At 35.3% G+C, this 22,683-nt stretch overlaps 3 protein-coding genes across 4 annotated transcripts; 2 read left to right on the top strand and 1 right to left on the bottom strand.

Annotated features, from left to right (window-relative positions):
* Nucleotides 1-77: 77 nt before the first annotated feature.
* LOC131951323 (GPI transamidase component PIG-S) lies at nucleotides 78-10,282 on the bottom strand. Its single transcript, XM_059313677.1, has 14 exons — nucleotides 10,029-10,282; nucleotides 9,209-9,348; nucleotides 8,934-9,036; nucleotides 8,707-8,808; nucleotides 7,998-8,132; nucleotides 7,635-7,741; nucleotides 7,106-7,226; nucleotides 6,658-6,719; nucleotides 6,390-6,498; nucleotides 5,997-6,086; nucleotides 5,481-5,659; nucleotides 4,499-4,684; nucleotides 1,400-1,560; nucleotides 78-1,061 (listed from the first exon to the last, which is right to left on the bottom strand). Exons 1-14 carry the CDS (start codon nucleotides 10,063-10,065, stop codon nucleotides 953-955), a joined length of 1,641 nt encoding a protein of 546 aa, XP_059169660.1. The 5' UTR covers nucleotides 10,066-10,282; the 3' UTR covers nucleotides 78-952.
* A 94-nt stretch (nucleotides 10,283-10,376) lies between these two features.
* On the top strand, nucleotides 10,377-22,678 carry LOC131951317 (mini-chromosome maintenance complex-binding protein). Its single transcript, XM_059313669.1, has 15 exons — nucleotides 10,377-10,653; nucleotides 11,747-11,835; nucleotides 12,028-12,210; nucleotides 16,438-16,536; nucleotides 17,369-17,570; nucleotides 17,922-18,016; nucleotides 18,638-18,741; nucleotides 19,055-19,203; nucleotides 19,383-19,506; nucleotides 19,659-19,776; nucleotides 20,477-20,642; nucleotides 21,063-21,196; nucleotides 21,415-21,579; nucleotides 21,934-22,022; nucleotides 22,467-22,678. Exons 1-15 carry the CDS (start codon nucleotides 10,596-10,598, stop codon nucleotides 22,591-22,593), a joined length of 1,902 nt encoding a protein of 633 aa, XP_059169652.1. The 5' UTR covers nucleotides 10,377-10,595; the 3' UTR covers nucleotides 22,594-22,678.
* Nucleotides 12,400-16,048, top strand: LOC131951318 (uncharacterized). Of its 2 annotated transcripts, XM_059313670.1 has the most exons (4): nucleotides 12,400-12,915; nucleotides 13,485-14,313; nucleotides 14,412-14,783; nucleotides 14,896-16,048. In XM_059313670.1, the coding sequence occupies exons 2-4, from the start codon at nucleotides 13,489-13,491 to the stop codon at nucleotides 15,559-15,561; spliced, it is 1,863 nt and encodes a 620-aa protein (XP_059169653.1). In that variant the 5' UTR covers nucleotides 12,400-12,915; nucleotides 13,485-13,488; the 3' UTR covers nucleotides 15,562-16,048. The 2 variants fall into 2 exon arrangements, with proteins under 2 accessions (XP_059169653.1, XP_059169655.1); XM_059313672.1 differs by lacking the exon at nucleotides 12,400-12,915 and having other exon boundaries at nucleotides 13,311-14,313.
* Nucleotides 22,679-22,683: the final 5 nt, after the last annotated feature.

Here is a 22,683-nt window from a genome sequence, read left to right as displayed (position 1 = left end):
CCACCTTGTAAACAATACTCAAACCTTCATCAAGAACTAGTCTTTTTTAAAAACATTTTTTTTTTAAATTACAGTCTCATTATATTTTATTAACTAACATTTAACATAACCATAAAAAATTTAAACTTTGATAGATAACAAACAATTCAGTCACCACAAGGTAACTAACACACATACTCAACTCACAAGACCCTATCCCATCATACAATCATCTCACACAGCACTTCACTCAATACAATTCACCAGCTTATAACTCACTCACTACAAGACAAAACCAACTCACATAACACGCCAACCAACTAGGTTTGTTCATCAAATGTTACACCAAGTAACTTCAAATATTGAACAGTCTGCAAACAACACCCATTCAAAGATGGTCACCAAGTAACTTCAAACAATCTGCAACAACACCCATTTAAAGATGGTCACCAAGTAACTTCAAACAATCTGCAACAACACCCATTTAAAGATGGTCACCAAGTAACTTCAAACAATCTGCAACAACACCCATTCAAAGATGGTCATAATGAGGAGAAGCAGGTTATAATTCTTACATGTGGTGCTCAACTTTTAGTTCTTAAATTTAATTATCTACACCAGTTTAAAAACAAATGTTACAAAATATTTCTTATTTTGATTCATAAAATAGTTTTACATCAGCAAAACAGGTAAAAAAAATCTTAGAACAGGTGAGAACATCAACAAAACAGAAAAGCAAAATGCATCTCAAGTTGCAATATTTAGTTGCAATGTGCCTTGTTAAGCACCCAGAGAATGGTATGTCAAAACGAGGTCAGTCAAGAAAAAGAGGTTCATTCCTTCACTTTGATACAAAGACATTTTTCTAACATCATTTTTGCAGGTGGGAATGGTTATTAGTTAAAACAAAATTAGTCAAAAACCAGCTTTAAAATAATTGAAGAATAATTTATCTAACAATTCAATCACTAAATTAGTCCTGTTTAGATTTCTTGAGTTCTCTGAACCATTTGATGGCTTGCAGCATTGTGGTCAGCACTGGTATACTAATGGGCAGAAACAGGGGGATGTAGATGGCAAACCTATAAAGAAATAACATGAAAAAATTCACTTCAGTGTCATCTATTTATAAAACAGACCCTTAAGGGTGAATTTTTGTTCATTAATTCAAATTTCTTATCTGATTGATCCTCACATCAAGATGAGGGAGCGTTAGACAAGTTTCTAGCTCGTGTGTTGAGTGATTGGGTTTTTCTTATTCATGATTCAAACTTTTATTATCTCAAAAGTGTGTGGCTTAACATAATTTTGAAATTTATTTTAACATTATAAATTTTAAAAAAAAATGACATTTCAAGTTACTAGGATTAAGGAAACAATTAAGATTACTGAATTAAAAAGTAAGATCATAAATTCTCACTTTTGATCCTCAGGGAAATACAAGAGCTCTAGTAGAGAGGGGTGGAAGAAAGCCAGCTCTGAGGACTCAACTGCTGCCTTAGAGGCAAGGAAAGCCTCCTTCAGCTTGCCGCTCTTCAGGAGAAGTTTACTTTCTTTAATGGAAGCCACAGCTGACTCAACCTGTTCAAGATTTATTGCTTTGTTGGTTCATTTTTGTAACCATTTTGTGTGACATAATTTGTATTCAAAAATTAAAAATCAAATTTAATAACATTTTCTTTACAATACATTGTCTGCCTGTATATCAAATCTTTAATAATGTCAATGTTGATGACAAAATTCACAATTATTAAGATTGATGTCAACATGGATGGACTTTTTATCATAACCTCTTCCCTGATGTCATGATTAATTAAATTATTTCCTCACCTCCTTCCCAATGTCATCATTATTGCCACCTCACCTCCTTCCCAATGTCATCATTAATGACACCTCACCTCCTTCCCAATGTAATCATTAATGCCACCTCACCTCCCTCCCAATGTTATCATTAATGACACCTCACCTCCCTCCCAATGTTATCATTAATGCAACCTCACCTCCCTCCCAATGTTATCATTAATGCCACCTCACCTCCTTCCCAATGTCATCATTAATGACACCTCACCTCCTTCCCAATGTCATCGTTAATGCCACCTCTCCTCCTTCCCAATGTCATCGTTAATGCCACCTCACCTCCTTCCCAATGTCATCATTAATGCAACCTCACCTCCTTCCCAATGTAATCATTAATGCCACCTCACCTCCCTCCCAATGTCATCATTAATGACACCTCACCTACCACCCAATGTCATCATTAATGACACCTCACCTACCACCCAATGTCATCATTAATGACACCTCACCTCCTTCCCAATGTCATCATTAATGCCACCTCACCTCCTTCCCAATGTCATCATTAATGCCACCTCACCTCCTTCCCAATGTCATCATTAATGACACCTCACTTCCTTCCCAATGTCATCATTAATGCCACCTCACCTCCTTCCCAATGTCATCATTAATGCCACCTCACCTCCTTCCCAATGTCATCATTAATGCAACCTCACCTCCTTCCCAATGTCATCATTAATGCCACCTCACCTCCTTCCCAATGTCATCATTAATGCCACCTCACCTCCTTCCCAATGTCATCATTAATGCCACCTCACCTCCTTCCCAATGTCATCGTTAATGACACCTCACCTCCTTCCCAATGTCATCGTTAATGCCACCTCACCTCCTTCCCAATGTAATCATTAATGCCACCTCACCTCCCTCCCAATGTCATCATTAATGACACCTCACCTACCACCCAATGTCATCATTAATGACACCTCACCTACCACCCAATGTCATCATTAATGACACCTCACCTCCTTCCCAATGTCATCATTAATGCCACCTCACCTCCTTCCCAATGTCATCATTAATGCCACCTCACCTCCTTCCCAATGTCATCATTAATGCCACCTCACCTCCTTCCCAATGTCATCATTAATGACACCTCACTTCCTTCCCAATGTCATCATTAATGCCACCTCACCTCCTTCCCAATGTCATCATTAATGCCACCTCACCTCCTTCCCAATGTCATCATTAATGCCACCTCACCTCCTTCCCAATGTCATCATTAATGACACCTCACCTCCTTCCCAATGTCATCATTAATGATACCTCACCTTCCCAATGTCATCATTAATGCCACCTCACCTCCTTCCCAATGTCATCATTAATGACACCTCACCTACCACCCAATGTCATCATTAATGACACCTCACCTCCTTCCCAATGTCATCATTAATGCCACCTCACCTCCTTCCCAATGTCATCATTAATGCCACCTCACCTCCTTCCCAATGTCATCATTAATGACACCTCACTTCCTTCCCAATGTCATCATTAATGCCACCTCACCTCCTTCCCAATGTATGCAACCTCACCTCCTTCCCAATGTCATCATTAATGCCACCTCACCTCCTTCCCAATGTCATCATTAATGCCACCTCACCTCCTTCCCAATGTCATCATTAATGACAGCTCACCTCCTTCCCAATGTCATCATTAATGACACCTCACCTCCTTCCCAATGTCATCATTAATGATACCTCACCTTCCCAATGTCATCATTAATGCCACCTCACCTCCTTCCCAATGTCATCATTAATGCCACCTCACCTCCTTCCCAATGTCATCATTAATGATACCTCACCTTCCCAATGTCATCATTAATGCCACCTCACCTCCTTCCCAATGTCATCATTAATGCCACCTCACCTCCTTCCCAATGTCATCATTAATGCCACCTCACCTCCTTCCCAATGTCATCATTAATGCCACCTCACCTCCTTCCCAATGTCATCATTAATGCCACCTCACCTCCTTCCCAATGTCATCATTAATGACACCTCACTTCCTTCCCAATGTCATCATTAATGCCACCTCACCTCCTTCCCAATGTATGCAACCTCACCTCCTTCCCAATGTCATCATTAATGCCACCTCACCTCCTTCCCAATGTCATCATTAATGCCACCTCACCTCCTTCCCAATGTCATCATTAATGACACCTCACCTCCTTCCCAATGTAATCATTAATGCCACCTCACCTCCTTCCCAATGTCATCATTAATGATACCTCACCTTCCCAATGTCATCATTAATGCCACCTCACCTCCTTCCCAATGTCATCATTAATGCCACCTCACCTCCTTCCCAATGTCATCATTAATGATACCTCACCTTCCCAATGTCATCATTAATGCCACCTCACCTCCTTCCCAATGTCATCATTAATGCCACCTCACCTCCTTCCCAATGTCATCATTAATGCCACCTCACCTCCTTCCCAATGTCATCATTAATGCCACCTCACCTCCTTCCCAATGTCATCATTAATGCCACCTCACCTCCTTCCCAATGTCATCATTAATGCCACCTCACCTCCTTCCCAATGTCATCATTAATGCCACCTCACCTCCTTCCCAATGTCATCATTAATGCCACCTCACCTCCTTCCCAATGTCATCATTAATGCCACCTCACCTCCTTCCCAATGTCATCATTAATGCCACCTCACCTCCTTCCCAATGTCATCATTAATGACAATGTTCCCTATCTCCTCCAGCAGCTGAGCCAGGGACTGCAGGCTTAAAGTGGCCGTCAGAATGTTCTCAGCACAGCGGCTCCGGAGCCATCCAGCCAGCTCCCACTGCACAAGTTTAGAGTCACCTGTGCTCAGCACCTTCAACTCTTTTGTTGCCATCTGCAAGTCAAAAAAAAATTTTTACTCAGGCATCAGGCCTACTTTAATAGTGGGATTCATACTAAATGTATTCACTTAAAAAGACAGCCTGCTCAATACTGAACCTAAGCTCATGAGAGCTAGAACCTACTCTCCATCTCTTGTACATTAAACCCTAAACATTACCTTTCTCCCTCTTAGCCAGATAAATTACCCCTCAGTTGGAGGACATTAACCCCCCCCCCCCCCCCCCCCCCACCATCAATTACAAATTGTCCTTAAACATAACATTAAACATAACCCTAATTGAAAGATAGGAAATGTTCTGGACAGAATAAGCTTTGAAGGTCTTCTTGTTCACTATTCTATAAAATACCTAATGATAGTACTCTGTCAACCTAGTTGAGCTAATGAAAGTACAAAATATGACTAACTTTGTACTCTATCAACCCAGTTGAACTATTCCACAGAATGCCAGGATTCTAACTTAACTGGGTGACATTTTTACTATGTGATATCAAGAACAGAGGTAATTACCTTGGGTAGTGGAGGGTGGGAGGTAATTGACAGTGGGCTAATACTAATCTCAAGAGTGGTGGAACAAATAGTGGAGGTAATGACCTTGACCCAGTCCCTTATGTGGACTAGTATGCAATGTAAGGATTCTGGTATGAAAATTTAGACCCTGAAAGCCACTCTTACACCTAACAAAAGCCTCTCTTATGTGAGGCCACACCTAACAGAACTCCCTTATGTAAGGCCACACCTAACTAAACTTCCCTTATGTGAGGCCGTACACAACAAAATCCTCCCTTACGTGTGGGTTGATGTTCAACAGCAGCCTAGACTGTGTGACAAAGACCTCCATGATCTGGTGCATGTCCACGGGGAGGGGATGAACGTCTGATCCATTGGAAGAAGACTCCATCTGTGGATTGTAGATCATGACGCCACCCCATCGTGGACTGAGGAAAGAATTACTTGGTACAGCAGCACCTGCAGTAGACAGTTAGACCAAAATAAATTTAATTTAAATAATAACAGCATTTACAAAAAGAATTATATTGGATATACCAGCTTCTAAGATTTTGTCTTGCATATCTATGACTATTTTTTTAAGCAAATAATTTTCTAATTTCATAATTTTCACAGCTACCACCAAACAAGATTTATTAACTGATAGATTATTATCAGATCACTAAAACCAAACTAAGCCATAGCAATATAACATTCTATATCTTCAGGCGCCTTTTTTATACCTACACCATCCTTAATGCTTTGAACTTTTGAACGTATTAAAAATTTTGTGGATAAAAATAAACAAAATACCAACCATTTTTATCATGAATGTACAAAGGACTTCTATTTTTGGTAGGAATGTACACTATGAAATTTAATCCTGGGTTGTTGGAAGCATGAAAACCTGCAGACAGTATAATTTTACATTATATCCAAGACAGCTGAATGGAATCAATATTTTTTTTAATGACTATAGGTCTATTTACTACCTTTATACCTAGAAAATAGAGAAAAGACATACATTTTCTCCAAACAGTAAAATATCTTTTTTTAAACAAGCAAGCAAAGCTTTATATTTTTTTGTTTACATTATTTAAATTTGTGGTAAAATTAGTTAAAAAGTGTGTGGTTATTAGAAATAAAATATATCATTATTAATAGATACATGTTTGCAACTAGTTTTTCTTTAAATGTAAAATGCTGTCACCTAATTTAGTCTCTAAGGGGTTGATAACATGAGGTAAATCCTGCTCAGAAAAGTAAAAGTAGTTGTCCCCCTTCTTCGGCTGACCACCTAAGCTGATGAAATAGAGAACCTGGGAAGAAGGAGATAAGAGTGCTGTAGAAACATATTTGATCAGCAATTTGTCCTAAAGCCTGTCTTTATCAAATCCTAAGCCTTGATAAAAACTTAATGTCAGTAATAATTATCATTGTCATTCAATCAACTTTTTAACAACAAAAATTAAACGTACCTGAGAAGTGACTGATATATTGGTGTAACTTTCCAGGGAATCAAGCAAAGGACGGAAATAATCTAAAACAAAATTTTTTTTTTAATTGTATTAATTATTACATCTAAAATATTAACATAACACAAAAGCAGATTTTAACAGAAACAAACTCAGGATTATATTGTATACTTCAATACCTAATTATGGTTTTGATGTTTATACCCTCAAAAATCTTTTTATTAGACCTTTTATTTTTATAACACTTATGTTCAATGTATAGTTACAGCGCTTCATGAAATAATTTCAATAACACAGTAACGTTTGTTTTTTAAAGCATACATAGCTTAAAGTATCAGAGCTTAAATATAACTTTCAGTGAGACTCCACAGCATTGATTTTTCCAGAAATATCTTAAAATGGTCTTTTAGTCAAAGAAGGGTAATGACCTCTGTTATAAAATAACATTTACCTTCAACTCCATTAGCAATATCCCATTGGACATTGATATGGTCTGGCTCAGGAATCATAAGGGTGAAGGTTATGTCATAACCTGAATGAAATCTAAAGGACCTCATAATATCCTTGTCTGGCTGTAGATTCAGAGTTAATTAAAATTTTAATTCAAGAATATTTAAAAGAATCAATGTTAATTTACTGTCTTTTTAAATATATTACAACCTATTGTGCAAAGGTAATAAAATTATCTGTAACTCTTTGGACTGATTAAGATATGAGTATTGTCTTAAGATATTAATGCAGGAACCATAAGGGTGAAGGTTATGTCATAACCTGAATGAAATCTAAAGGATCTCATAATATCCTTATCTGTAAATTCAGTGTTAATTTAAAATTTTAATTCAAGAATATTTAAAAGAATTAATGTTAGTTATTATCTTTTTAAATATATTACAACCTCATGTACAAAGATATAAAATGATCAGTAACTGTTTGAACAGATTAAGATATGAGCAGGGTCTTAAGATATTAATGATACCAACTCTTTGGGCTCGAAGTCCTTGTGCAGCTTCCACACTTTTTGTCAGAGTTGCCATCCTTATAACATCCATCAACAAGTGCACAATTTGAGCAGAAAGACCCTCAACAGCTGAAATATTTTGTTTGACTACAATTAACCACAAATCTGGATCAAAATATTTTGTACCATAATATCGTATCTCCAATTTTGCAGATAAGCTTTACAGAAAATATCAGTTACATTATTTAACATGTAATAATATTATATTATTTATAAGAAAATATCTGTACGAAGAAACTTATAATTCAGCTAGGTATTTATACAAATTTTTAAAAAGAAAATAAATTTATGCATGTTAAACTTTTACTATTCAAGACATGTTTACCTGCCCCATTGTAAGGTAGAAAGACATTGTTCCCAGGTGCAAGAACTGGCTGAGTAATGATGCTTGAAGGTTTTGTTACTATAATATTGTACTTGTTCAAGTTATCAGAAGAGAGTATTGGCTGCAGATCTGACACTGTTTTACAAAGGTAGTTGAAATAGAAAACTGAGATTTTTAATCGCACATGCTAAATTCTTAAGAAAGTGTTAGGTTGTTTTATAATAATAATTCTAAAAAAAAAAAATCCATTACAAAAATAAATCTTCATACTTAAAGTCTCCTTTCAATACTAAGAATGTATTAACAAGAAATAATATTTCATATCAAACAAAAGTATGGCATTGTCATTGGGACATCACTAAAGCAGAGTTTCTCATTGTCTCTTGGTGGTATGCAACAGTGACAGAGAGTATTTAATGAAAACTTTTAGTCCTGATGGACTAAATAGAAGATAAAATCAACATCATCTGCTTCTATGGCTTTAGTATTTGAAGGGGTAGTGTGGTCAGCAATATGCCCAATTCACTTTTTTTTTTCCCTAACTTAAGCCAGATAATTTTTAAATGTATAAACATGAAAGAGACTTTAAGTACACCAAGTGTTAGAGATTACAAAGGGCAGACTATAAACCATTGGTGGAATCAGCTAGCTGAACATTTAATATGTAGTTCTACAATTTTTCAATAACAAAAACTGTTACATTACATACACTTAGAAACTTTCTGGAGGGCCAGCAGCTCTGGGTCATCAGCTTCTCGAACTGCTACTCTAAATATGGAGGACAAGGTTTTCCCATCAAACTGTTTGCTGTCTACATGAAGAAAAAAATAAATTAATATTACTTTCACAAACCTAGAGAAAAAAACTATTCAAATAAAAATTTGGAGTTATTTTAATTATCAGAATTTTAAAATGAATGGCCAGCTAATTACATACCTAGTGACCTAGACAATTGCAGTGCTAAATCTGAGAGGAATAAGCTGTCTTTTTTGTTTGTGGCTGCTGCCCAGATAACATCCACTTCAACCATGAACTCAAGCTATAAAACAAAAACAGTAAAAATATCACTGTCTATAACTACCATATTAGACTGTGGCTAGCATAGTACATATGGATAGCAAATTATAGAGTACAAACAGCTTACTAATTTTAGTTTAGAATATTAACAAAAAAGAATTTTTATAAATATCATATAATAAAACAAAACATACCTTGTTGTCAGACAAGTGTTGAATGTCTGTGTAAGGGAGACTAACTCTGTAGACTTCTGTTGTTTTCCACCATAATGGTAGCCCAATAAGAATACATATGACACCTATGCTTAAAGCAGCAAGATGCTGTGTTGTTTTCTCTGTAACAAAAACATGACAAATTGTGAAAAGAGGCCAAAAAATTAATATAACTTAGTTTAAAACTAGGCCTAACTTTAGTAACTATTAGTAACTACACTAAACATATTAAAATACTAAAAACACCATTATAAAACACACTTCACTTGTGACCCTCCTAGTCACACTTCTTAATCATCTTAGTCACCTTTTAGCGAAACTCTCTCACTCTTCAGTTCAGACACCAGCCAGGTTTAGATGTGAGAATACTAGATCTAGATTCTTATTCTAGATCTAGAATCTAGATATCTTGGGACACAAGTGACAAAGTTTATGAGTGTGTGTGTCTCACCTAGTCTAGATCTAGATAGATCTAGAATTAGATCTAGATTAGATAGATCTAGAATTAGATCTAGATTAGATAGATCTAGAATCTAGTAATTAGAGTCTAGCTTTCTAGATCTAGACTCTAGATCTTCACTAATCACTAAGTTAAGTTTGTCTTGGGACACAAGTGACAACAAAGTTTATGAGTTTGTGTGTCTCACCTAGTCTAGATTCTAGATAGATCTAGAATCTAGTAATTAGAGTCTAGCTTTCTAGATTTAGACTCTAGATCTAGAATCTCTAGATCTAGATCTAGATTAGGTCTAGATCTAGATCTAGATCTAGTAATTTTAAAATTAATTAAATCCTAGCCTACCTTTTTCGAGATTGCCGGTGCAAACTTTTTCATCCATACTCACTGCTGACTACTGACTGACTTATTAGATCTAGAAACTATGCCAAGATCTAGATCTAGATTCTAGATCTAGGTCTAGAAATCTTATATTATACGAGACAGATCTTAATGCGTCAGTTTAGCAAGGTCTAGCTAGATCTAGATCTAGATCTAGTCTAGTAGTGTACTAACTCCAGTAGAAATAGTTGTCAACACTCGGTACATTTACCGGAAACGACAACAAACTAAATCCAAATGCGAATTTGCTAACCCCTGTTTGCACCCTATTTGAATTTACAGAATGTTCTTGCGTACCAAAAGATTAATAATCATTACCATTCCCGCCATATTACTGGATTCTAGATCTAGAATCTAGGTGTGTTGTTATCATTTGTTTTGTAAATAAATAGGCCTAAACATTCTCTTTGATTATTTTTGTGGATCTAGATCTAGATCTAGTTGAAGTAGATCTAGTAGTCTGTTGGTCTTAGAATAAACTGTCCGATCCGAAAATCTATAAGCCTATCTATTAAAAAAAAATTACAAACAATGCCTGGGATTGAAGACTGGAGTACAAGGCCATATGACACAATACAAAAGCTATTCGGTTTGTAACTTTTTAATATAAAATTAATATTTTTCTAAATTAGGTGAACTGACTTCATCTCCCCATGGACCCTAAGGCCTAAGGTTTTTGAAAGAGTGCTTAACTTTTAATTCATCTGCCATCTTCACTTTACCAGATCCAGATGGTAGCCTCCCATACCAAGTTTTGAGTCAGTTTTGACAGATCTAGATCTAGAATATCTAGATCTAGAAATAGATCTAGAAATCTAGTACCAAACAAAAACCAGTAAACTGATTGAGAGTGGAAAATGTGAAACTAAACATTAAACACAAACAGTGTATTATTTAACAGTACAGTATTCATTCAGTGTACTGTAAACTGTAACATAAATCATGTCATATGACCAAATGTTTTGGCATGTTAGGCCTACTTGTATTATTTATTTATTAGGCATTAGGGCTTATTATTAGGCTAAATAATTTCTTTTTGTTGTCAGCTTCAAATTAATCACTGAAGTCTAAAACTAAAAGAAATCACAACAAAATTTAAACTATGGCCTATGGCAATCATGTTTTTAATGAAGTGAAGGACTGCATGATTTTATAATAATAAAGTGTTAGCCTAAAAGCAAAAATGTTGCTTTGTCAAGTCAACATTTGCCAATTAGATCTAGTTGTTGGCATCATCAGGCTGGTAAAACTCATGGTTGCTTAACTGAAAAGTCCCATCTAGGAGAGTTGGCCTATAGCCATAGGCCTACTCCAAAATCAAATAACTATTGCTCTTAGTCTTAGTTAAATGAGATGGACAAAGCAAAAGGCGATTGAATCAAACCATGAATGAAAAGCAGGGCATTTGGCTCATTCATAACATTCATGTTGTCACATACATAGGCCTAATACTTTTTGTGTTAGAGAAAATCCCATCCAACATTACAGTTATGAATGAAGAAGTTGTCAGAGTCATCTAATGATCTATAACCAACAAACATAGAATGCTGTGAGACAACTATTAGTCTATATTAACATGAAAGCTTCTACTCTTCACTTGTATAGGCATTTACAAACGCCTTTCTTGTTGTAGTTTATAGGTGATTTTAATTTTGTTTGAACTACTTTCTCTCTTCTTGCAGAGGACAATGTTGGTGGGAAACATGATGATTTTGTCAATAAAGTTCAAAGCTACTTTACTGAAAGGCTTGATGAGTCAGCTTTATCTAAGGTTAGCTGTTAAGTTTATTCATATTGACTGATGTATGTAGTATTGTACTGATAATTATGAAATAATTTTTGTGTGATTTTTTTTTTTTCATCATTTGCTTATTATTCAGTCTTTTTCTTTAATAAAAGATTTAAAATTCATCATGTATTTTTATCATTGTTTACAATGCATATAAATTTTTTTATTACACAGATACCATCTCTGAACAGCACTTCTCTAGACCAGTTGAAATCAGGCATTCTGGTGAAGTATCGTTGTATGGTTCAAGATGTATTTGATCCTCAGTTCTGTGTGGGCCAATACACAGTAACAAACACAAATGCTCACAGCTCTCGTCTTGAATTTGGCTCCTTTAGAGATGTTCCTACATTGGCTGTAAGCTTTTTACTTGCACTATTTTTAAAAATATGATAACCAATTATTTTCCCTTAACATATGCCTCCTTTAATATATTTCTGAATAATTCTGGTTTTGTCATTAAGGGGGGACCTGTAGTCAACTTTCTTCAAAAATGATTATTTTTTCATAAAAACTCAGTTTTTTAATAAAAACATATTTTTATAAATCAACCTCTTCTTAACACATTTCCCCTATTGAATAAGCAAAAATATGATGCAATTATTACTAAAATTGAGTTAGAATAACATGTGTCTAGGATAAAATTTCAACGAACTGCGAAAGTTGCAAAATCGGCCATAGTTACGACCATGCAACATTATTCCTATAATTGCTAATAAGCCGTGTAAGGTATCGTTTTGAAGCAAATCCAAGCGACCATCTTGCTGACCTATTTTTCTAAAAATAGATGTGCCTAAGAAAGAGCACAAATAATTTGAAATACGTCACTAGCCCCCTAGTTTGTCTAACTTTATAAAATCTGTACTATCATTGGTCAGTTATAAATAAATACACTATTTTTAGAAAATGAGGCCATCGGTTGGTTAACCACGGACCGTGATGCATCGCGTTGGTTTACTTACGCCGCCATCTTATCTTATCGATTGATATCTGCGCACGCTGTTCAAACTACTCATTTTTCAAGCTTTGCTCAATTTTTTGTTTGTTTCAAACAATTGCAAGGTAAATTTTTTGAAAAATTGTTATTTTTATTTAGATCTTTTAGTCTAGAATAGTAGAATATTGATATTAGATCTAGATTCTAGATCTAGATGTCTGGTGTCTCTAGATCTAGTCTACTCTAGACGCTAGAGTACTACTGCTAGAGTACTGCTAGAGTTGGGCTAGTTACTAGATCTAGACTAGATTCTAGATCTAGAGTCTAGAAACAATCATTTTTTAAATTTAGAATCTAAGAGATAACGATATATTCTAGATTATCTAATATCTAGATTTATTTGACAACTAGATTTAGATCTAGAGATCTAGGTCTAAGCTTAGCTGTAGTCAGTACAGGCAGTATGTCAGTATATTATTAGAATCTAGATCTAGATACAGTAGATAGACTAGATTTAGATCTAGAATCTAGCTAGAGTCTACTTCTAGATCAGTCTAGATCTACATTAGCTGTCTCAATGCAGCATTGTGATATCTAGATCTAATCTATAGGTTTTCTAGATAAATTTTAATTTTTCATCAGTAATAATCTAATGTTGATTGACTCCTAAACTTTATCATAATTTTTTTTCCAGTAAAATGGCACCCAGCAAACAAGTTGCTACTCAAAGAGCCAAACACACCACCCGTTCTAAGAAAACTGGCTTAGCCAAAGCAAGGGCTGCCAAGCTTGCAAAGAAAGTACAGATGCAGCATGATGCACTTGCAGTTCCAGTTGAATCTCCAGGAACGAGCAGCCAAGACACTGTTATTCCTGTAAAAGAATCTGCATCAAAGCGTAAGCTTAACTTTGCTGCTTCTTCATCACAAGAGAAACCTGACGTTGAAGTGCCTACAAACGACACACTGTCAACTTATGCCTTGGTTGACCTTAGCAATCTGGGTAACCTATTTAGTGAGCTAAGCTGCAATGTCTGCTTTGAAAAGCTTGTACTGTCATGTGAGAAGAGAGCTGGCTCTGTGTTGATGCTACGGGTTGCATGCTCTAAATGTAAAATGCTTCATGCCAGCACTGCAACATCCAAGACACTATCAGAGAGCAAGCATTATGAGATCAACAGGCGGCTGGTAGCTTCATTTTTGAATGTAGGAGTTGGATATGCTGGAATGAATGCTTTCTGCGAGGCCATGGGAATGGACTCCATGGAATGTAAGACCTACACTGCCCATCTAAACGACATTCATGCTAAAAACCTAGTGTTTGCAGAGAAGGTCAAGGCAGATGCCATTCACACTGTGAAAAAGAAGTATGGCTCAGGGGGTGCAGACACACTCGACCTGACTGTAAGCTTTGACGGTACATGGCATAAGAGAGGCCATACATCCAAGCATGGACTAGGAGTTGTAATAGAAACCACTACTGGATTAGCAGTTGATTTTCATGTGATGTCCACACACTGCCCGGTAAGTGTAATTATTAGGCATCCACTAGTTAAAATTATTTCCTAAAAAGACGTATGAACTGTTTTTGCTTACAGAGACCAAATTCTTTTTTTTTTCAGCTGTGTTCTACAACAGGCCGCACTAAGAAGAGTGAAAGCCTTGCTGCCTACCAAGAGTGGTATGAAGATCATAAGGCAGACTGCAACATCAACCACACAGGATCCTCTGGTCTGATGGAAGCTGAAGCGGCCAAGACTATGTGGAAACGCTCCCAGGACAATGGCCTACGGTACACTAAATTTGTAAGTGACGGAGACTGCAAGACGTACAACGAGCTTCTGTCTCTGTCACCCTATGATGTGCCTATAACAAAAGAGGAGTGCACCAATCACGTGTCCAAGAGGTTAGGAACGGCACTAAGAAACCTAGTGGCTGCAGAAGCAAAGAATGGCAGGACGATAGGTGGACGGAAAGCTGGAAGCCTAACACAAGTTAGTACCCTTTTCAAATATTGTCAGGATTTTCAATTTTATGTTCCTTGCTAAAGTGACAATTTATTTTGTAAACATATTTTAATTTTTAAAAATATTCCTCAATTTACAGGCAAAGATGAACCTTCTCCAGAGGTATTACAAGAAGGCAGTAGCGAGTAAATGTTCAAATGTAGAAGAACTGAGGAAAAAAATCTTCATGAGCTTCTACCATGCAGCTTCCTCTGACGAAGTGCCCAACCATCATGACTGTCCCACAGGAGTTCAGTCTTGGTGCTTTTGGCAGAGAGCCATGGCTCTAGGGCAAACACCCCCTTCACACGCAGGTAAAAGCAGCTGCTTTCTGTCAGAGGTTGTGGCTGAGAAGGTAAAGCCCATATATGAGAGGCTCACCTCTGACAGTTTGCTTGAACGCTGCTTATCTGGCATGACGCAGAATGCTAATGAAAGCATCCACGCAAAGATTTGGGCGAGGATACCAAAACACATCTTTGTGTCGAAAAAAAGAGTGGAAGTGGGCACAGCATTGTCAATTGCTGAATTTAATTCAGGGAGTGTCGGTCTCCACCAATTCCTTGAGAACATTGGCTGCAAAGTTGGAGGTGTAACTTTGAAGAAAGGAAAAAAACGAGACATTCTTCGGGTTAGCAAAGCTGAAAAGAAGGAGGGAATAGAGGCAAAGAGAAGAAGAAAGCAGATAGTAAATGCAAGGCTGATTGTAGAGCAGCAGTTTTTTAATTCTGAGGGGGGTAAAAGCTATAGTGCAGGAAATTTTTAGATTTTTTTTTTTTTTTTTTTTTTTTTTTTTTTTTTTTTTTTTTTTTTTTTTTTGGGGTGTGTGGAGTGTCATTGCTGTATTATTTTTTTTTAAACATTTATTTTCTAGGCTGCTTTGTTTTTTAATTATATTTTTTTAAAATTGGATTTTTTATCAATTTCTTGCATTGATTTGGCTATAGACATATGTATATAATAAAATATTTTGTCATTAAACTTTAATTTTGCCGTTTCTCCATTTTGTCAATTTTAACGCAGTAGTGTCTTAGGAATGGATATAACTTAAGATGTGTCTGTCAGAATCACTTCAAATTTCCACAGTGTATTTCTATTATGTTTTTCTATTATGTCTTAGAACAATTTTGCTGATTTTAATATAACAAAAAAGTTATAATTTTTTAAAAGAATATTTCATCACGAAAAGCGTGAATAAATAATACATGAATTTTAAAAAATTCAATAAAAATTTATTTTTAAAGATATCACAATTTCGTTCTAACAACTAATTCATGGCAATGAGTTCTATGCATATACAAATTTGTTTTGCTTTGGCATTAGTAGGTAATGTGTTTTTTACATTCTACCGTATATGTAAAAATTGATCGTTTCGACCCTGATAACCTTCATCAAAGTACTAAAAGTCTTAAATTTGCTCCAATAAGTACATTTTTGTGTACTATAAGGTACTTGAAGTTATTAATATATAATAAAACCATTTATTTCATCATTGAAAACAAAATTTGATTTTGACTACTAGACCCCCCTTAAGTTTTAATGAAATATTAAATGTTGCATGAGTTACGAATTACTGATTCTATATATTATCATTTAAAGTTTTTGTTATATTAACAATATTACTACTTTAATTTTTTTTTAGCCTTTTGAAACAATGGAATGTGGTAAAGAGAATGTTCATGTGGAAAGACACGGCTTTTATTGTGTCCCAATTCCTGGAGAATCTGAGTGGGTCAAAAAAATATCCTTATCGTTGTAGCGTAAATATCTTGTTAATATACATACTTGATATGTTGCTGGAAATCTTTTATTACTTTAAAGCCTGCATTCTTTCTTCTAATTGTCAAATCACTGAACCCCAAGTCTCAAAAATTAAAACACAATTCCAAGATTACTCATACAAAATTCAAATCAATCTACGCCTATCATTATGTATGTCTCGTTTATAACTCCAATAACCTTTCTTTATAATATACTCCTAATTCTGATGAACTCCTGCAAACTACATCAACTGTTTAAAGCAGTGACCTTCCCAATAGTTGATTGATGCTAGAAACCCTTTGAGTGATGTCTGCTGGCCTGATTTTATTTTCATGGGCGCCATTTTCTTGGATTGTCCCAGAATTACTGATTCAAGAATATTTTTTCACTTTTCAGATTCTCAAATTTGTAATTCTTTAATTCTCGAGTTAGGGGTTTTTTTTTTTTTATTGTTAAATTTTGGAAATGCAGGGATATTTTTTCACTTTTTAGATTCCCTTTTACGTCGCTGCATATTGTTTTAGATATTAAAAAACCAAAATGTTGGCAAAGGGAGGTCTTCTGATTTTTAAAACTTTTCATCTTAACACAATGTTAACTATTTCGATTGGCTGGGTGAATTTCACTTTCAGGGGTTATTTTCAAAAATGGGTGGTGCCCCTGAATTTGTGTCATCACACTTTACTGCAAAATTTAAAAAGAATAATGTATGAATTGTACTTTTTTTTTAAAAAGTACAGGGTGCTTTGTTTTATGATGATGAGTAATGAGACAAACTAAGTAGTTGAATGTAATCCTTAACTGAAACCCAAGCTTATAGCAAAAATGAAGCAGAAATATTGGCCCCGTCAGCTAGTACATCTTGCCGCACTAAACGAGAGAGAGAATGTGAGTACAGTGATTTCCAGGCCCCGCCGAAAACATCCAGAGATGATAGCGCTTGTTCTGAGATGGAAGTCACACAGGAAGTACAGCCTTCTGCACACATGGCGGATCCTGGTCATAATATTCAAAGTAATTTTTTGTTTTAGTGATTTAAATATTCTACAGTTGTTTCTTTACTTAAAAGCTTGGGGTTTTGTTTTTTTTTTTTGCTACATTTGTTTTTTATGTTAAAATAAGCATTGATTCTAGCATAGTATACATATCTTATTTCACCCCAACCCTGCAAAAGAAAAATAGTCATTTTGCTGTGTAAAGAAATTATCATTGAAAGAGTTTTTACAACAGGAAAGCATTTGATGCACATTTTTAGCATCTCACTTGATGCACATTTTCAACATATTTCTAAGGCACTTCTTTGAGCAAATATGGCTTTCAAAATGAAGCATCCTTATTAAACAAAATAACATATTTTCCACTCAGATGGTTTGCCTGGTTCTAAAGATCCTGACAAAAGCAAGATATTTGATAAAAACTTGCCACTTCCTGATGAGAGAGGAGTGTCGTGTATTGTCAGAGTAAGTTTTATTTTGTTATTTAACCAATGTCTTCATGTGTTTGCAAATAGGCTGATACATTTACACACCCCCTCCCCATCTCTTCACCACCTTGCGAATACCCATGATGCTTTTGGTATGACTCTAACCCTAGACGTTCTGTAATTTAGGGTTAAGTAGTAATAGGAGGGAGGGTAATGTCCTGGGGTGAGGTAATTTTCTGCTCCTGATATGACTGTAACATTTAATAATAGATGAGATAATTGGAGCTTTTTAACAAGGTTCAACTCATTTGCTACTAGTGTGATAAAATGCAGCATGCCCTCCTCGCTACCAATGTGTTACCTCTTAGCTTAGCCACTGGGGAAGGGTTTTGAGATAGGCTTTAGTAGCAAATGAGTTAAAGGTTTGTCATTATTTACCCTTTCAAAGTGATGTGTTGTTTTTTATAGATAAATTGATACCCACTTTTATTTTCTAATTACAATTACATAATGGTTCAAGATAAAAATATAACAATCCCCTTTTGTTGGCTATATGGTATGAATGTTTAAGAATCAATTCAGCATAGGATTTGTTATGAACAGTTTATATTTTAAATAATGTTACATTTTGAGTTGTGTGATATTTTGTCTTGTTTAGGTGTACACCCCTGAAGTAGATCTCAAGACAACAGATGCAATTGAATTTATTGGAATTCTTTCCATGGATCCACAGCTGGCATCCATTTTTGATGATGAAACAGAGTATGTCCTCATAATTATGATACATGTTTTCCTTTACTAAATAGTAAATCTTAAGTAGAACTAGTGGTAGCATATACCCCTTATGTCACCTTACGGTGTAAGTTATAAAGTTAACCATTTTAGGTGGTTAATAGTGCAAATTTAAGTTCAAATGTTTCAGTTACTAAAGGAATACTCTTGTCAGTTCTATTTTCCAAATTTCAGTCAAGATACCCATCATTGCTGGGTGGACTCAGGGATGTCCTACGAACTCCAAGATTTTGATAATATAAAATTTATTTATAACTTTATTGTCTATTTTGTTAACTCCTAGACATGGCGATGTGGCTTATCAGGAGGAGTTACAGGCACATGAACCCCCACCATCGTTGGTTCCTCGTGTTCATGCGTTAGTCATGAGACGTTTAAACCATAATAACCCCATTCTCCCTCCTGTTCCTACTGAAGATGTTTATAAGAAAGGTACAAATATTAAAGTTTTATTTTAATCCAACTGAAGGTGTTTATTAAAGAAGTAAAAATACTAAAGTTTTTTTTTTAACCAATTGAAAGTGTTTAGAAAAGAGTGTTGTTTTCAAATATGTATTATTGTTCATCAAGTGTTTATTCAATAACTTGCTAATGAAAATATTTGTTTTCAGCCGCTATTCATCTGATGGAGGATGCTTTATCTTTGCGTCTTGAACTGTTGTCAATCCTTGAACATGCTTTATTGTGTGACAGGCTTGCAGCGGAGTATCTTTTGTGTCACCTCATCTCCACTGTGTATGTTTGACAGTCTTAGAATATTTACATATGATCCAATTTGTCAAAATTAATCACAATGCTGTAATCACCTTTGAGTTAAAACAAATATGACTTTCAAAATGAAGCATTCATTATTTGTCATCAGTTTTTTTTTTTTTTTTTTTTACTAGATATGCAAGAGCTGACATGTTGCCTCTGGGGAAGATGTGTCTGAATATCAGTGGATGTCCAAGTGCTCAAAAGTATATCAAGTTTCTTCATCATTTGATTTCACAGCTTACCTCACAGGTGGGTGCTGTGTTTAAAAAAAATTTATGCAGCACTTATTGGTTTTAAAACATCGATTTGTGTGTGTGTGTGTGTATATGTATATATATATATATATATATATAAATATATATATATATATATATTTGTATATGTTATACTCATCAGTTAACTCTTTAAGTTAAGCAATTTAAAAGAATTTAGAAACTTTTCACACCTGATGGCAGAAAAAATAGGTTTTATATTTCTGTGATCTATCAATATAAAAGGATTCATATATAAAATATAACATAAAAGGATTATATGGTCAGCTCTATCTCTGGCCACATTAACATTAATATACTCAATTTAGGTACCCGGCAGACAAGAGGTCTGAGCAATAGACTCATGTGAACCAAAACGTTCCTATTAGAGATGTTTTTTCTGATAAATGTCTTATTGACTGACTCCTGCCCATAAACCAAAGCTATGAATCTTGTGCTCTGACGCAAGAGCCTACAGCCCACAGTTATGTTCCCTTTCAAACCTGACGGTCTACGAGGCAAGTGAAGTAGAGTTCACTTGTTTCTGTGACCTTGGCATATGAAGGGATAGTGTAGTCAGCACTATACCCAGCCGTCTTTACTCACTAACATTAGTTAGGTACCCATCAGAGCCTACAGTAGAATCCACCTATTCATTAGTACCCTGTTAAGTTAAAATCAATTGTTTTCCTTACCAGACTGCCCTGCTTGAAATGTCAATTGAAAATATGAACTCTGTGAGGCTGATCCCACAGAAAGATTACAGGTTGAACCGTATCACAGCTGGGATGCTTCAGCTGGCTTCTGGTACCCATCTTGTTGTTGATGAAACAGCTTTACAACAAGGCCAGCTAAACCACACAGGTAAATCTGCTGTTTTTCCATTTTATAGTTTGACAAATTTTGTTTGTAACTCATTTGCTTGCTGCTCCTCTAGGTATTAGGTCACCAATGCCAACCCATATTTCTTTTGTCAATTTCCATGTCACATCTCCTTTTTTTTTTCTCCCATTTCTAACTCTTTTACTACGTTTTCTGCAACTGCTTGTGTTTGTTGTTGATTTTTTTTTTAGAAAGATTTTATTTAAGTAAATTATAAATTATCTTGTTACAGCATTAATTTGTTGGGTTTATGTATTGACTTTAATTTTAAGAAGCTATTTTTCAAGCAGGCAGGCTATTTTTTAGCTCTTTAAATATACATAAATTCACATTAGGTGGCTATTTGGCAAACTTATGTAGTGTTTTACTTCAAAGATCAACATACAAATCTTTTACCTGCAGGAGTAACAAATGTAAAAGCACTGGCAGATGTCATAAACTGGCAGAAGGTTGACTATGACTTTAAATGGCACCCCATTCCTGTTCCAACAAATATTCATGTTTTGACTTTGTCAGAAGGAGAATCTCTTCTACCGGTAGATAATCTTTTCTTTTCCCTAAAGTAAAATTAACACTGGTAGCACTTTAAAATCATTTTACGTTTAGTAATTTTTTTATATTTGTACAGGAAGACATGTGAATAATAACTTTAACGTCCATTTTGTGCTCCAAATGATTATAAAATTATATAAGTTTTAATTCATTTTTAGTCCCTTTTTATTCCTGCTATTTTATTGTTCTTTTTTTTTTTCAGAAAGATTTTTATGTCCCACTCTCATCAGATAACAGCATCCTAGATATACCTGCACATTTCTCTAAACTTGACCATCGACTCACGCAGGACAATCTTGATAAAATACGATCTTACATTTCAGTCTGCAAACTTATTGATTATTCAATTTCAGAGGATACGCAAAAAGTAAGCTGTTAGACTTTTAATTTCAGATTTTGATATAATTAACATGTTCCTTTTTAATACCTTTTACTTGCTGCCACAGGTAACTCTTTTTGTTACCTCATTTACCTATTGTCTGCTGCACCTTATACTTCATTCCTGCCCCTCTACTGTTTGTTACTGATTACTTCTCTATATGCCCTTCATATTCGTTCCTGCTGTCATAAATCATCCTCATATTGTTAAAAATTATAATGCAGTTTTCTCTGGCAACCGTAGGGTTTTTCTTAATCTCCCAACTACATTGTTTTTCTGTTTATTAAAACTAATGTTAAATAGCCCATCCTTTTTCTGTTTCTGATTTATATTATCACTTAGATAATCCAAGATGACTTTGTGAATACACGACAGAACAATCCTAAAGATATGTCCATAGAAGACTTTCAAAGACTGCTTGGTTTGATCAGGTCAGTAGTTTATTATATTAGTACTGCAAGCATGTTAGTAAAGATTCCTCCTAGCGATCCATTGGGCACATCATGTTTCCTGACCTTGGCATATAAAGGGTGGTGTGGTCAGAACTATTTCCAGCTGCCTTACTTTCCCCAACACAAGTCAGAGCTGGGTAAACTCAGGGACATCCCACAGTCACAAGTCTGAACCAGGATCCGAACTCAGCATCCAAACGCTCTACCATTTGACCACGCCATCCCACAAGCTTTTAGTACTGTATAAAAATCAAGCAAAAGTCAATCGTCTTGTAGTTTTATTAGTATTAAATACTGATCACAGTGTAAAGTTTGAACCTTTTTTCCTAACACTAAGTTTTGTTCAATGTTTCTAAAGTTATTCTGTGTTATTTCTTAATGAGTTTTTATCACTGTTTTTAATGTTTTATATATTCTTTACAGAGTGCTTACTTTAAGCTATGGTCAGTGCAGTCCAACTGCTGATTTATGGGACAGGGTTAAAATTATGGAAGAGGAGCGAAAAAGTAGAATCTCTCGATTGCAAAGTCATCGTCCAGAAGTCCAGTGAGAAGTGACTTTAGTACAAGAAGCTCTTGTTGGACCTGCATTTTTTAACACAATGTGATCTTCCAAATAAAATCTCTATTTCATTTTGTTG

This window comes from Physella acuta, unplaced genomic scaffold, assembly GCF_028476545.2.
Source record: "Physella acuta isolate Inbredline_101_S28 unplaced genomic scaffold, ASM2847654v3 ptg000807l, whole genome shotgun sequence".
NCBI lineage: Eukaryota > Metazoa > Mollusca > Gastropoda > Physidae > Physella > Physella acuta.
The sequence above is the reverse complement of the archived record's forward strand: the minus strand, read 5'-3'. Positions and strand labels throughout refer to the sequence as shown.

Coding starts and splice junctions, on each gene's coding strand:
- LOC131951323 (XM_059313677.1), bottom strand. CDS start 10,065: ATGGATGAAAAAGTTTGCACCGGCAATCTCGAAAAAG. Junction 9,349..10,028: donor CACCGGCAATCTCGAAAAAG/GTAGGCTAGGAT, acceptor TTTTTGTTACAG/AGAAAACAACACAGCATCTT. Junction 6,720..7,105: donor TATTGCTAATGGAGTTGAAG/GTAAATGTTATT, acceptor ATTTTGTTTTAG/ATTATTTCCGTCCTTTGCTT.
- LOC131951317 (XM_059313669.1), top strand. CDS start 10,596: ATGCCTGGGATTGAAGACTGGAGTACAAGGCCATATGACACAATACAA. Junction 17,571..17,921: donor TCCTGGTCATAATATTCAAA/GTAATTTTTTGT, acceptor TTTTCCACTCAG/ATGGTTTGCCTGGTTCTAAA. Junction 22,023..22,466: donor AGACTGCTTGGTTTGATCAG/GTCAGTAGTTTA, acceptor TATTCTTTACAG/AGTGCTTACTTTAAGCTATG.
- LOC131951318 (XM_059313670.1), top strand. CDS start 13,489: ATGGCACCCAGCAAACAAGTTGCTACTCAAAGAGCCAAACACACCACC. Junction 14,314..14,411: donor TGATGTCCACACACTGCCCG/GTAAGTGTAATT, acceptor TTTTTTTTTCAG/CTGTGTTCTACAACAGGCCG. Junction 14,784..14,895: donor AAGCTGGAAGCCTAACACAA/GTTAGTACCCTT, acceptor CTCAATTTACAG/GCAAAGATGAACCTTCTCCA.